This window comes from Rhinichthys klamathensis, unplaced genomic scaffold (genome assembly GCF_029890125.1).
Source record: "Rhinichthys klamathensis goyatoka isolate OS25496 unplaced genomic scaffold, OSU_Roscu_1.1 h1tg000303l_1, whole genome shotgun sequence".
Classification (NCBI taxonomy): domain Eukaryota; kingdom Metazoa; phylum Chordata; class Actinopteri; order Cypriniformes; family Leuciscidae; genus Rhinichthys; species Rhinichthys klamathensis.
Window position 1 is genome coordinate 18,134 of NW_026606822.1, and position 15,433 is coordinate 33,566.

The window sequence follows — 15,433 nt, forward strand, 5'->3', positions numbered from 1 at the left end:
TATCTATCTATCTATCTATCTATCTATCTATCTATCTATCTATCTATCTATCTATCTATCTATCTATCTATCTATCTATCTATCTATCTATCTATCTATCTATCTATCTACCATCCATCCATCCATCCATCCATCCATCCATCCATCTATCTTTATACATACTGATCCATGGATCTAGTTAGTAGGCCTCTATATTACAATAAAATAATTTGCTGAAATATTAAGAACTTGTCATTTTGGTAATTTATCGATGGTGTTTTTTCAGTTCATTTAATTCTGTTTCTTTTTTTCTATTTTGCAGACTCTTCAGATGGTTGATGATAAACACTGACATTATGGAGCTTCACATTTGGGTATCACAACAGTTTCATTGGATGTAAATGAAATTAGCTATATGGCTGGATTGTCTTTACTTGACATAGGCTGCTGCATGTGACTTGTGTCCTTTCATTTGAATTTGTCATAGATGGCCTCTAGTCTTTGATACATCTCAAGGAGATAGATAGATAGCTAGATAGCTAGATAGATAGCTAGATAGCTAGATAGATAGATAGATAGATAGATAGATAGATAGATAGATAGATAGATAGATAGATAGATAGATAGATAGATAGATAGATAGATAGATAGATAGATGAATAGATGGATAGATACATGTTTTGTTATTATTTTTAATAAGACCACATCAATTACAACATTTATTCCAAAAGAAATATGATCACATAAACTGTTCTTTGAAGTCGTCCTTTCTTTACTCTGTAAGACAAGAAAACAAAAAAAGTTGTAGTTAAATGCCTAAAAGTTCAAATGTAAGTCATTTCAATGTCAAATCTCATTGCAAAAATATACAATTCGTAACAATTATAAATAGCAGAATTAATATTCAAATAGAAAACATACCTTTGACTATAAGTTTGGTGGAGCACTCATCATGACCAAGAGGGCTTTCGGCAACAACTTTGTACTCTCCCATGTCTTTGGGTCCAACCCTCAGGATGAGCAGTGAACAAACACCACAAACGTTTGTTATGTAGTAGTTGGGGTTTGTGTTGAGGCTGACATTGTTATGGTACCAGGTAATATGTGGCGTTGGGTTGCCCGTCGCAGCACAGCTCATGTAGCACTCATAACCTGGCGGAGCATTGTGAAGTTTTAAAGAGACAATAAATTTGGGGGCTGCCTGGAAGTCGAGGGTCCTTAAAACAGGCATGCTGCATGTGAATTTTTCTGAAAATGATAGAGAATATTTACATTAAATTCAACTGAAAAAGCGATCGTTTCAGTTTAATAATATTTATTTTGGTCACCTCACAAGAAAAGCAATGCCACTGTTTTTAGCATCTGGATAATATTGTTCAAGTAAAGGTACAGTAAATGCTAGAGGGATGTGAGCACATGAAGCACAAAACATGCAGACCATCACTGGCAAAAGAATAATCCAGAGCTTGTGTAAAAGTAGTCTTATACTGCAGCTGTCAACCTTATTGGTACAACATTTTCAGAACAAGACAAGGCAGAGATAGTTTAGTGGCTATGTGTCAGAGACAGCAGCTCAAATCCCAGAGGTATGAACCTGGATAAGGGTGACCCATAAAGAGAGTTTCGTAGATCTTCTATCATCACTGCCCTTGAGCAAGACACTTATCTCTGGCTTCTCCAAGGGACTCACAGCAATTAGTGTTCTGTAAATTGCTTTGGGAAAAGGTGCCTGTTCAATGGAAAGTAGCCTAGACCACTGCACCGTTGGATCTGCAGCTTAGACCACTGATTGCCCAAACATAATTTGTTTTCAGAATTATTTATTTGGGTAGTTGACGCATGTGTCAATGGATTTTTTTTATCACCATCAAGATTTTAAATTAAAATGTATATGATTGCATGCATTTTAAATGTCCCTGTGGCAATGAGGTCCTGAAATCTGCATGCATACCCTAGTGAAAAAAAACCTAGGCCTACACCAAAATGTATTTTAAAATACGTTTATTTCATACTAAGTAGGCTATACTAGAAATCAATTAATATATTTACTGACATATCGCTTGAGACTTACAGAAATAAATATTATAATTAAACTTTATTCGGAGTATTTCTTTATCGCACAATGCACATTTTTAATATTAAGCCTAATGTGTTTTAATATCCCTATTAGTAAATGCAAGATATTTAAAGCTGCAGTCCAGTTTTTCCTCTTTGTCCCCATCTCTGTTTGAAATCTGCAATTGCAGTTTTTCGCGGAATTATCAACTTTACGTGAGTTGTGCCCTATTTGTTTTTTTTACAGTCTATGGTTGTGCCCTGGTTGTGCCTCGGCATGGCACTTCGCGGATGAATCCAATGTTGTGAGGAGAATGAATGTCAGTCACCGCCGGTGTGGAGACTGTCATTCGGAAACACAGATTCTAGTTTTTGGAAGTATGACCAACATAAGAATTTTCACCCAAAAATGTCATCTGAACAAGTAAGTAACATCCACGTTTGTTCTTTTGACCATATAAGGGGAAAAAAACATTGCAGTAAATCGCGCTGATTAAATTTAACTTGCTTATCATATCCCGTCAAACCATGCAAATTATACTTTGTTCTCAAATTGTTAATGTTCAACATCAGCATTGTGTGACTACATTTAATGCCCTTCCGATATTTATCCTTGTTTTCGCATGGGCTGGTTGCAGTCTCTTTTTTTCTGTAGCCACTCCGAAGTCCGAAGTCTTAACTTATTGCATTTTACAACGGGTGAATCTCCAGTTGTCACTGGTGATTGTCGTTCGGACCTTTCTGGATCCGCCATCAAATTAATAAGTTTAATTATATCAAGTGCTGTGAGAAAAGGGTATAAATCTCCACCTCCAACATCTTCACAGCCGAGACTCCTTCTTTGTGTGTACAGATGTGACGTAATGACGCAAAGACATGCTCGAATTTCCCGCGGAAATCCACCAGTACCACTGGAGTTAAAAACATTATTACAAGCTTACCGTTTTGAATCGAGCTAAGGCAAGCAGATAGTTTTGAACACTGGCTGGTTATGTACGTGCTCAAAAATTTATTTTGGATAATTTTTAACCCTAAAAAGTTACGGACTGGAGCTTTAAAGTGGAACAAAATTATACTCTCAATAGTTCCACTTTAGCACAGTCAAATATACTTAACAATATCTTTAGTTGGACCTCAGCACTATTTCCTGATAACTAAAGTGCATTAAGTACAAAATTAGTTGTTCCAATTCAGCAGACTTTAAGTATACAAATTTAGAATACTAAAAGTGCAATTGCAGGGTATTTATATAAAGTACATAAATACGTAAATGTATTTGTAGTATATTATTTAGCATAAAATAAATATATTTCCAATACTTTTCAGTATATTTATTTTTCACTTGGGTAGTAAGAATAAAATTAAACTAAACCAACTAAACCAAGAAAAAAACTAAACCAAAAAATGTCAACAAAGTCATCCACAAACCTCTTTGTTTGGTGGTTCCCCAAACTGGAGACACTGATGGCTCTGAGAGACCTATATCATTCTTGGCAAACACTCTGAAATTGTACTCTCTTCCAGGCAAGATGTTAATGACTGTGAATTTGTTGTTGAACAAGCGGTCAACCACTGTGCGCCATGTTTGCTTGACAGAGTCCCGCTTCATCACCATGTAATGCAGATGGTTGTCTCGTTTCTCATCGGGAGAAGGAGTCCATGACAGAGTCACGGAGCCATGGACATTTTCTTCCAGTTCTACTGGACCTGGAGGCTTGGGATCATCTGAAGATTGAAAATAAACAGGTGCCCATATAGTTACCATCAGTATATAAGCTAGTCACTTAAACAGTATATATAGAAGTTTTAGGTAAGACATTTGATTAGAAAGATTAGAACTGTTACCAGTGACTCTTATTTCAATAGCGAAGGTGTCCTGGCCCACCATATTCTTCACATTGACCATATAGAGGCCAGTGTCAGACACCTCTGATGTGTAAATAAATAACTGAGAACCTTTTTCAAAACTAGTAATCGTCACACGTTTGGCTACTGGAACACCATCCTTTAGCCAAGTGATGTCTGGTAAAGGAGAGGCCTGTGGATAAAATTAAAGTCATTAGATATTATATAAAAAACAGATGTGTCATTTTGTAGTGTTTGAATATGCTTTTGGTATAAGATAAAAAAAGGATGAGTTTCCCTAGTAGAGTGTTGAAACTTGTGGTTATGGTAAGGGGCGTGACATTTCTGAAACATTTATTGACCAATCAGAAAATACTGGTCCAGCCAGCCAATCAGAGCACAGTGCGCTTTTCGAAAGAAGGGGCTTCGACAGGAACTAAACTCTGGGGTAGAGAGATAATGCAACAATGTAAAATATGAGAAAAAATTATGTGTTTTTCGAGCATTCAAGCATGAAAGCCTATGCTAGTAGACCCAAAAAAGAAAATCAAGACTTTGTAAAATGACATAATAGGTCCTCTTTAACTATTTTGACCTTTTCATAATGATTTGATACTCTACCTCAAAACTGACGCTGACACGAACTGTGTTTCCAGCTTTAACAACCATAAAGCTTTTCATTTTTTTGTCACTGAACTTTGGCTTTACTGAAAAAAAAAAGAAAAAAAAGAATTCAGATTAACTTATTTTTGTGTGAAACTAAAAGCTAAAAGTCAAAGTGATGTATAAAAAAATATGAATCTTCACCTGGAGGAGGCATGGCGATGATGTAATTGTCAAAGCTCTGTGGAAGCCCCTCTCCTCCTTCATTGGTGGCGATCACTCTAACCCAATACATGGCCATTGACTTCAATCCCACAACAGTGAAGGAAGTCTGAATTACTGCGTTTGTATTGTAACGGCTCCACTCGACTTGTTCTGCGGGCCTGATTTCCACAAAATAGCCTTTTGCTTCATCTTCCTCACCTTTGACTTCTGTAGGTTTAGTCCAGGAAAGAGACAGACTGGTGTAGCTCGATCCAGTTATTCTGAGGTCCTTGACCTTACCAGGAGGCTCTGGGGGCAATGACATCACAAATATTTGCTTAAAAATTAAGTTGTTTTTTTTGTACTCTATCTGACAAGTCATCATTTCTGTATATTGTGACATTGAGTATGAACTTGTCTTACCTTTGGGATCCCTTGCAATTGCACATTCAGAGGGCCCACTTGGTTCGCCAGGGCCACATGTGTTAATAGCGCTCACTCTGAACTCATACTCCGCACCTTCGATTACATCTTTTACTGCATATTTTTTGTCTAGATATCATATGACAAAATTAACATTGTGCTGTTTTAAAATGAGATAAGTCTAGGCTACTTTAATTAAAATTCAATTAATTTTCAAAGACCTCTGATTGGATCATCTTTTGGGTTTGCTTGACTCCATAAATTGCTGCCCTTTTTGCGCTTTTCCAAATTGTAGCCAATGAGACTCCCCCCTCTAGTGCTGGAGGGAGGAAGCCAGGCCAAGTTAATGCAGTCTTTAAAGGCACTGACTATTTTAGGAGGAGCAGGAGAACCAGGGAATGCTGGGAACAGAAAGAACACATTTTATTATGTTTAAAACCCATTTACTTTTTCTAAAGACAAACAACTGGTAATTTACTACATCAAAATATGGACAGAAATAAGGAATCTTCTCACCCAAAATGCCAGCAGCAATATCACTAGTTGTCATGACGTCACTGAAGCCCTCCGAGTTTTTTGCCCGGATCCTGTAGCAGTACTTTCGGCCACAATCTATGTTTGTGTCTCTGTATGTAGGCTGTCCAGGAATGTCTCCAATTTTAGTCCAGGTGTTTCGTCCCAGCTGTTGCCGCTCCAGGTTGTAATTAGTCAGTGGACAACCACCATCATCCTTTGGGGGCCTCCATTTAAACTCAATGGCAGACAACGTACTTTCTACAATTTCTACTGGTCCTTGTGGTGGGGTTGGCCTGTCTGAAAAAAAACAAAAAAATATCATATATACTGTAGTAGTATTATAAATAGTAGTGATGGGTCACAATGATATAATAGTTGACTAGTCTTCCAACAACTAAATAGCTTAGGTCAGTCAGTCTGTCTCAGAGTTTTCTTTCTTTTTGCAATTTTGATATTTTTAGTATTAATTTGCATGCACACAGCTAAAGCATTGTAAGAGCTGTATGCTACAAATAAAAATTCCAGACAGGTGTTTTGGCTGTCGCATGATGTCTCTACATTTAATATTCTTCCAAAATATGCTTTCATACAATATTTAGGCCTTTTCTTAATCTTTGCAATACATACCTAGTACAATAAGTTTGGATGTTGCCTCTATAGTGGCAAATTCATTCTTGATTTTGATTTTTATCTCTCCGGTGTCTTTGCGCTGACACTTAGTAAGAAGTAGGCGGGTATGATCTGAAGACTTTTCAATCTTGACACTGTGACCCTGCAGCAACTCTTCGTCCTCTTTAAACCACTGAATCTTAATTGGTTCTTTTCCTGAAAATTGTAGCTTGAAGGAAGCATTTTCTCCCACTTTCACAATAACAGACTCTGAGAATTTACTCAAGGCATCTGCATCGATTTTGGGTGGATCTGAAGAGAGAGAAAAGATAATTGAATATATACCAGGCTTTGATTGCTTTGATATAAACCAGGGCAGGGTGGTAGAGGTGTTGTTTATTCATAGAAGGAAATACATGTTCACACAGCAATGTCTCTTTTATGGGTCCGGATACTCATTTAATGAAGGCATTACATCAAAATAGAATATCATAAGGTGCCTGTCTAATTCTACATGCAAGAGGTTATTATCACCCGACATCTTTTTCAACTACTTGGCGGCCCCAACATTGCTCACTTCCCTCTAGTAGCTAAGCATTTTGCTGCCAGTTTTATATATAGCAAAGTAGAAAACACACTTACCTTCAACAGTTAATGTAGCCTCTGATTTACGTCCTTCCGCCTCAAACTTGTATTTGCCAGCATTTCTTTCTTGGCAGTCATGGATGATTAGTTTGTGGTGAGCCCTATCTTTGACAATTGTAATTCCATCCTTGGAGTCTAACTGATGCGTAAAAAAAAAAAAAAAAAAAAAAAAAAATTAATAATAATATGTATATATATATATATACAATTATTTATCTATTATTTAATGTGATGGCAAATTCAAGTGACAGTGTCACATGATCCTTCAGAAATCATTCTAATATGCTGATTTGGTGCTCAAGAAACTCGTTATAATCAAAGTTGAAAACAATTGTGCTGCTTAATATTTTTTATGGAAACCGTGTTACACTAACATTCAAAAGTTTGGGGTAAGTAAAACATTTTTTTAAAGAAAATAAATAAATTATTTTATTCAACAAGGATGCATTAAATTGATCAAAAGTGACAGTAAGGACATTTATAATGCTACAAAAGATTTATATTTCAAATAAATGCTGTTCCTTAAAAAGAATCCTGAAAAAAAAAATGTATCACAGTTTTTTAACATCTGTAATAATAAGAGCCATTATTAATAATCAAGCACCAATAATAATAATTGACATTCATTTATATTAAACATTTGTTTAGCAAAGTAGGAAAAATATAATAAAATACTGTACCTTTTTTCCATCTTTGTACCATAATCCAGTTTTATCTTCGCTACTAAGTTTGCAGGACAACTCTGCTGATTTTCCTACGTTGGCTGCAGTATCTGACAACCCGTTCAGGAAGTGGACTCCATGGTCTGGATAAAAGTGCACAGGAAATATGCCAAATTACATCATCTCACCACTGAGAATCAATTGACTTAATATGGAGCTTCAGACTTGAAAACTTACCTATGGTGCTGTTAGGAACCAATTCATCGACTCTTGCACGCTTCTTGCGCTTATCACCAGACCCATCTCCACCTGATCCGTCTAAATCAAACCCATCTCCTTTTCCATCTCTCAAGGTACCATCGCCTCCTTTTCTGTTCTTCACTGTTCCATCACCTTCATTCCCATCTCCTCCACTGCCATTTTGTCCACCTCCTTTTCCTGCTGCCATGGCTGCCATCATTTCAGCAGCTTCTCGCTCTGCTTTGGCCCTTCTGGCTGCCTCATCTCTTTCAGCTTGGTCCTTTCTGGCCGCCTCATCTTGCTCTTCCTGAGCCTTTCTGGCCGCCTCATCTTGCTCTTCCTGAGCCTTTCTGGCCGCCTCATCTTGCTCAGCCTGAGCCTTTCTGGCCGCCTCATCTTGCTCTTCCAGAGCCTTTCTGGCCACCTCGTCTCGCTCAGCTTGTGCCCTCCTGTCCGCCTCATCTCTTTCAGTCTGGGTCTTCCTGGCTGCTTCATCTTTTTCAGCCTGTGCCCTCCTGGCCGCCTCTTCATTTTCCCTTTGCAGTCTGTCCTTCTCCTCAGCTAAACGTCTGGCTAGTTCATCTGCACTTTTCCCACAGGCATTGGGATCATCTGAAAACAGTATCAGTTTCAATATACACCACACTATAATATACAATACATTGTCAATGATATACTTTGAGCAGGCAAAAATACACCACCGGTCAAAATACAGGAATACAGCATATTAGAATGATTTCTGAAGGATCATGACACTGAAGACTGGAGTAACGATGCTGAAAATTCAGCTTTGTCATCACAGGAATAAATTACATTTTAAAATGTATTAAAATAGAAAACTTTAATAATATTTCTGTAATAATATTTCAGAATATTACATTTTTTACTGTATTTTTGATCAAATAAATGCAGCCTTTGTTAGTATAACACTTTTTTTTTCTTTTTTCTTTTTCCAAAAACATAAAAAAAATAAAAAAATCCTAACTTTTGACCCGTAGTGAATGAATTTAAAGTACATGCAAACACAATTCAGCAAAGAGGGAAAAATAAATCAAGAATCCTACCTTCCACAACCAAAGTCCCCTGGCTTGACCGGAGCCCAGCAATAGCCGTGTAGACTCCCTTGTCGTCTTTTGAACAGTTTTTCACTGTTAGTTTGTGGACTTGCTTGTCTTTTGACACTGTGACGTCATATTTATCCCCATGCTCAACAGAGATGTCATTGGCGCACCAGGTGATTTGTGGCACAGGGTCCGATAAGGCACACTCAAACTCTGCATCCTGCCCCTCAACCACTTTAGTGTCTTTCAGTATGCCAGTAAACTCCACATCAGGCACTGGAGGCACAAAACAACTCTTAAACATTGAGGTTACAACCAGTAAAAATGTATTTGAGTCTAAATTAAAGCAGCGTAAAAGAGAAGCGTGACAGTAGCTTCAAATATTGTATGTTGCTAAATAGCAACATTGTACCATTTAATATAATAAATATTTACTAGTAATATTTACAGATATTAAAAACCCATTGGTATTCTAAATTCTTACGTGTTAGGGAAGTTGAGAACATGTTCGCCTCCTCTACATCGATTTGATATAACCCAGCATCTTCTAGGCCAACATCTCTAATGCTGAACAAGTATGTTTCACCAAATTTCTGCATATTATGTTTTGTGGAATCATCAGTTCCATCTCCATAGTCAAGCATTTCCCCATCCTGGTAAGGGTCAATTGAAGTGCATTACTCTTAAAGTATTGTTGATGACATTGAGGCTATTTTAATGAGGGCACTTACTTTGTAGAGGAGGATTTTGCTGTTAGGATCCTTCAACTTCATGTCGAGTTCAAATTCTGCTGTTCCATCTGTTTTTACCTCAATCGGTTTCATGCTGTGGACTTTTTCAACATACTTGAGAGAAAGATCAAGAGTAGAGATTTTTCATACGGTATATGCATAAAAAACAGCAGTGTATACAATTGACTACTCAAAGCAAAAGAGACCTTGGACTGTTCTGCCTCTCTTTCCTTCTTCTTCTCGTTGAGTTTTCTCAGCATCCACCTGAAGTCGGTGACTCCATATTCCCGACAAATGCACTCATAATCTTTCTTGGCTGCACTCAGTAACACCTCCCAGAACTTTGGATCGATTTCCCCCTCCTTCGTTTGTTTTTGCTTTCTCTTCGCAACCCTAAATGAAGAGTACCACAACAGTTACTGAAAAATGTGTAGAAGGAAACTTGGGCTATTATATTTATCTGTTTTGTTGTTGTTGTTTTTTTTGCTTAAGGTTTGGGTAAACAAGTGAACACAATAAGGCATACATTAAATCAATGGTAGATTTTAAGTTCTTAGAACATGTCCATTTGGATAAATGGTTTTGTGTTTTATGACTGTTTTACTTTAAGCCTTTAAATAGTCTAAAACATGTTTAAAGACATGCTATCATTATTGCAACTCCCACTTAATGTAGTGTGACAACATGCCCCAGTGGTCAATGTGAATGCAATCACCTGTATCCTTTTCCTTTTTTATTAACGGTGGAAATGTACAATAGGTTTTCTGTGCCCTAATAAATAAATAAAAACCTACCCTGAAAAATAATTACCATGACAACCAACTTACCCTGGTTCCCTTCATTTATTATTTCTCCCCCCATTTCATCATATTTGTTGCATGTGCATAAAATATAAATATATGATGCAGTGATACATTACGTTTTCTTCAGCATTTTTCTGAACTCCTCAGGGTCACTTTTGGGGACTGAAAAATGAGACATATTTTAAGTTATTTTGACACTGAACTCTTTTAACCAATCAATAGGTCTTCTGTTTATTTCATTTCAAGCATCATTAGCTCTGAGTTACATACATACCTGACTTTCTTTTCTTGAATCCAACTGAAAGGAAGAGAAACAGATTGATTCATGCCTATGATACTTTTATTTGAATCATAAATGGAAGACTAAGATCATGTTCAAATTAACTTTATGAATTTCCTACCTTCAATGACATTAAGTGCAGCAGTACAAACAGCTTTTCCAAATGGATTTATAACAAGACATTTGTATGTGTCTGCTTGATCTGAATCTACATTTGGTATCTAAAGAAAGGAGTATTATAGGAGTAAATATTTTCAAGGAAAGCAAAACCAAGAAATAAACTTAATTATAAATAAATTATATAAATAATGCATAAATAAATTTTATATTATTTATATAAAATATATTATCTTCTTCTTAACTATCAATATCAATTGGTACTAATGGTACAATTTAGAACAGAAATTTTAAACAGCTGATAACATGATACTTCACATTTTCATTTCACCTCCAGAATATATTCTCCATTCTTCTCTTCGTATCGTGAAACATATTTCGTTGGATTAGAGATGTCTCCCTTGTTACGTCCCCATGAAACTTCCGGTGCTGGATTTCCATTAACAACAGCTTTGAAAAAGGCCAGTTTTCCTGCAGGTACGGAACAGTGATGTTATATCAAGGACAGACAGACAGACAGATAGACAGACAGATAGATAGATAGATAGATAGATAGATAGATAGATAGATAGATAGATAGATAGATAGATAGATAGATAGATAGATAGATAGATAGATAGATAGATAGATAGATAGATAGATAGATAGATAGATAGATAGATAGATAGATAGATAGATAGATATGAGTACAGATAGATTAAATTACAAAAAATAAATATTGATTTTTTTCTTTTTTATTTAAAAGAAATTATCATGTTTAAATTCTATCATCAATCCAAATTGGTAAAAAAATGGTAAAAAAATGAAGAAAACTATTACCTTCCTGTAGCGTTAAGGCTATGGGTTTTCTGATGAAATCAGGAGTAGTACATCCAGGTGGCAGTTCCTTAACATACTGTGTGATCATAACACCAGGCACTCTGGATCTCTTCCTAATTGCCACTGAAGAAGCCGAACAGTATTTTCAGTATTTTGTATTTATTTATGTGTACATATGCGAGTATGGGTGTAGGTGTGCATATGTATATTATGTATGTATAGACATATGTGTATGTAAGGGCTAAATGTTGTCATGCATCTTAATACTGCAATATGTTTTATGGATTTGTTTCCAATAAGGAGTTGGTGGGCCGGGCGAGGGGGGATGAGGTAGAGCTTTAGTGAGAGTGAATGTATATGTGCTGTATTATCTTTGTCTTTGTCTCGAGGACCCCCTCGAAAACGAGATGTTTCATCTCAAGGTGTTATCCTCAACAATAAATTCACTAAATTCACTAATTCCATGATGTTTAATTTGGTAAAACAGTGGAATATGTTTTCTTGAATCTATACAGAGTCAAGGCCAACAAACATCAAATGGCGTATTTATGTGAATGACTTCACTTCATATAAATTAATGCAACATGCGTCAGGAAAGTGTTGCAGGATCTTTGAAGCTGTGGACTTGTTGTTGACCACATGATGGCGATGTTTTATCACAACCTCCATCATGAATACTTTCTGATCCGGACATCTATTAGACTGCTTGATTAACAACAAGGCCATCGATGATGGAACAAAGCAAATCTACAGTAAATGATTCTGATGGTTTAAAGAATTTTGTCATTTGGCATGTCTCATATCATGATTTTAACTTACCGCCCGTTCCTTCTGCTGGCTTTGGCATCTTCAAAATGCAAGATTTGCCTTTAAATTCAGAATTCGTAATAGTTGCAGTGTCTTATAAAAAGAGAAAAGAGAGGGCAAAAAACATTCAATTGCACATGTAATCATTATTACCATTATTGTCGTTACAACAGTTTATAGGGTGAATAAAGGTTGACGTAGAACACCTGCTTAATTATCTTTATTCTTCCGTTACTAAAATCAGCATTAAATGAATCGTAAACTAAAATGCGATGACACAAAAGGACTTATTTTGTTCTGACATCATTTCAGGGGGCATGTCACACAATATCTGGACAGAAGTGAGCAATTGAAGCTCTGTCCCAGTTTGCCAGCATATTAGAAAAAAAAAAAAGAATTGTAAAAGCCAATGACAAATTATTAGAAAGTGTCCCACTTTATAGGCTCACCATGATTAACTCTCAAAAGCAGCTGCATTTGTTTTCTTCTTGTTTCACAGAGAGACTCTTGTTATTGTCATTAAGAACCGTATTTGGTATTACCACTGATGAAGGCCTGATACAGAATTTGTGAAAAAGGAATTATGAAACACTATCTGACAGCTATATGTCCCTAAGTACCTTGTGGACGTCAATCGGTGTTCCATGAATGCACCCTTTACAAGATAGTAAAATTCAAGCAATATGCCCTCTGTAAAAAAAACATTGTCAAACTTTTTGTAAACCGTACACCACACGGTAAAACGCTATGTACATGTACATGTAAATAATAACTTTTTACTGTTTTGATGCATGCTGTCTAGTCAATAACCAAAAACTATGCCATTAACTGAACCAATAAAGATATATTAGGACGTGATATTATACATTTTGCACGTAAAGTAACACAAGACTGACATAAAAAAAATTTAACAGCACGTTAAGGTTGACAGGATCCTTTTCAATTTTACAAGGAAGGCTAGCCTTTACCCCTTAGCCTTTGATCGGTCACATACCTCATAAACTTATCAGAGATGTGCTACCAGAGCAATTATGCTTTAGCTTTGGAGTGCAAATCGTATTTAAAATACTAATAAAATTATATAATATTTACTGAAGTATATGAGGAGAATCGCTATGTAACTATTTAGAAGGAAAGGTACATTTAATGATCTTTTACTGATAACCCACTCAATGTACAGTAACTACGCTGCTATAGTATGAACATTTATTCAGTCTGATTTTTGCGATTATTTATATATATATATATATAGATATATATATATATATATATGTGTGTGTGTGTGTAAGAAAGCACTTTAACATTGTTTGCTAGCATCTAAAACACTTTAGTGCATTCTGAGCATCACACCATGAGTACCATCTGGAATCTGATCTATGCATCACTACTTAGAATCAGAGCTGTTGTAGAGTATATCTTCTACAGTAAATTATTTTGCATATAACTTTTTAATACATTAAGATGTATCATATTGTATATTTTCATGTTCTCATCTGAAAAAAAGGAAGTTAAAGAAGAAAGAACGAGAAGCAACTCACCTTCACTCGTAGCTAACTTGCTCTGTCAACACAACCGTGTTCGACTCCCTCAATTTATTGCAGTCTCTCTATTTTGTTCTGCAATAAAACAGTAGTGGGCCAAATTGAAACCTCTCAAGCACTGCAGTCATATTAGCTGTCACATTAAATCTGTTATTTGGGTGAGGTTTACAGCGGCAAAGAGACGGATGCCCTGTCCGTGGTCCATGGTCATACTTATTCTGTAAATAGTGAGGGTGACATTCAAGTTACTTTTATGATGACGGTTCATTTGCCATTGCCAGGGACAATATGCCAGAAACCTCACCTTTGCCAGAAAACAAAAGGATCTCATTTATGCCTAGTTTACTAGTTGTTAGTTACACCATCTAACACCATCTCAAATGACCTTACATTAGGTGTAAAATAAGAAATAAGCTAAGTGATGTTGGAACGTACCACAATAGCAGCACTCATCTCAGTAGCTCAACATATTTTGTAGTTTGTATGGCGATATGAGAGCCTATGTTCAATTCTTGTTTTAATGGGACATGCTATTTATAACGATGATGCACAAATAAATAAATTGATATTATGACTTATGTGTTGGGTATGTAGCCCCAGAAGGCAGGTGCCATTTCACATGCACAGGAGCTGACCATGCTTTATATGCCCAGACAGCTTAGCAGCTCTCACAAACATAGTGGTCACATTATTTGGGCCCAATAAAACACATAACCTTATGACTTGACACTTTGTCCCATTACCAATAGAGTGCCGCAGGGATGACGTATTTTTGTAGGCCAAAACCTGGCAATTAGTTAGCATTTTAGCATGCTTCCATCAACCCTAAGCTAAATGGCTGAAATAAGATATTTTTTTAACATAAAGACTGAAAGAGTTGTCGGAAGCTTGTGACGGTGACTTTAAAGTCATGTGACAGTGGTGTAGTTCATTTGTAGCTCACGTTTAGCTTTTTACTTCTGGTGATTTATTTAGACTTAAGAATTGATAAAAGTTGCGTTCGTTTGTGAGGATTATCTTGAACAAATAGTGTAAGAATCATAAAGTATTGTTGGTCACTAAACTTAATTATTTCATGCAATTATCCAAAAGCCAATGGAAAAATCTTATTTTGTCGAGGGAACCAATGTGACCAGTTATAACTTCCAGTGTAAATATATCATCACTGCAGCACTATCAATATCAGAAAATATTTTACCAACATTCATGGTAAAAATTAGCTTTACATCTCTCTCTTTTTTTTTAATATTATCATTAATCTTCCAGGTACATAACTTCTCCGCCTTGTCTTTGTTTTATTTGCAGCCAGGCATGTAGGCCTACTGGCCATGGGGACTAGCGGGAGATTCCCGGTGGGCCGACGTGCTTTTTGGGCCGATTCATCTCTCTTTTTTTTTTGTCTTACATCGTACAAACTCGTACATCGGCGGCCCAGTCGTTTTGTTTTGTTTTGCTTAATTGGCGGCGCTGGGTTAGTGCCGGGGTGCTTCTCA

The 15,433-nt window shown here is 36.3% G+C and overlaps 1 protein-coding gene across 1 annotated transcript; it reads right to left on the bottom strand.

Annotated features, from left to right (window-relative positions):
• Window positions 1-751: 751 nt before the first annotated feature.
• On the bottom strand, window positions 752-13,045 carry LOC130104140 (immunoglobulin-like and fibronectin type III domain-containing protein 1). Its single transcript, XM_056270566.1, has 24 exons — window positions 13,020-13,045; window positions 12,869-12,954; window positions 11,593-11,715; window positions 11,105-11,244; window positions 10,778-10,877; window positions 10,647-10,674; window positions 10,493-10,528; window positions 9,780-9,966; window positions 9,574-9,687; window positions 9,327-9,495; window positions 8,846-9,118; window positions 7,779-8,393; window positions 7,560-7,684; window positions 6,877-7,018; window positions 6,253-6,546; window positions 5,626-5,922; window positions 5,331-5,510; window positions 5,110-5,238; window positions 4,687-4,995; window positions 4,501-4,586; window positions 3,880-4,072; window positions 3,463-3,759; window positions 901-1,227; window positions 752-756 (listed from the first exon to the last, which is right to left on the bottom strand). The coding sequence occupies exons 1-24, from the start codon at window positions 13,043-13,045 to the stop codon at window positions 752-754; spliced, it is 4,281 nt and encodes a 1,426-aa protein (XP_056126541.1).
• Between the last annotated feature and the right edge of the window lie 2,388 nt (window positions 13,046-15,433).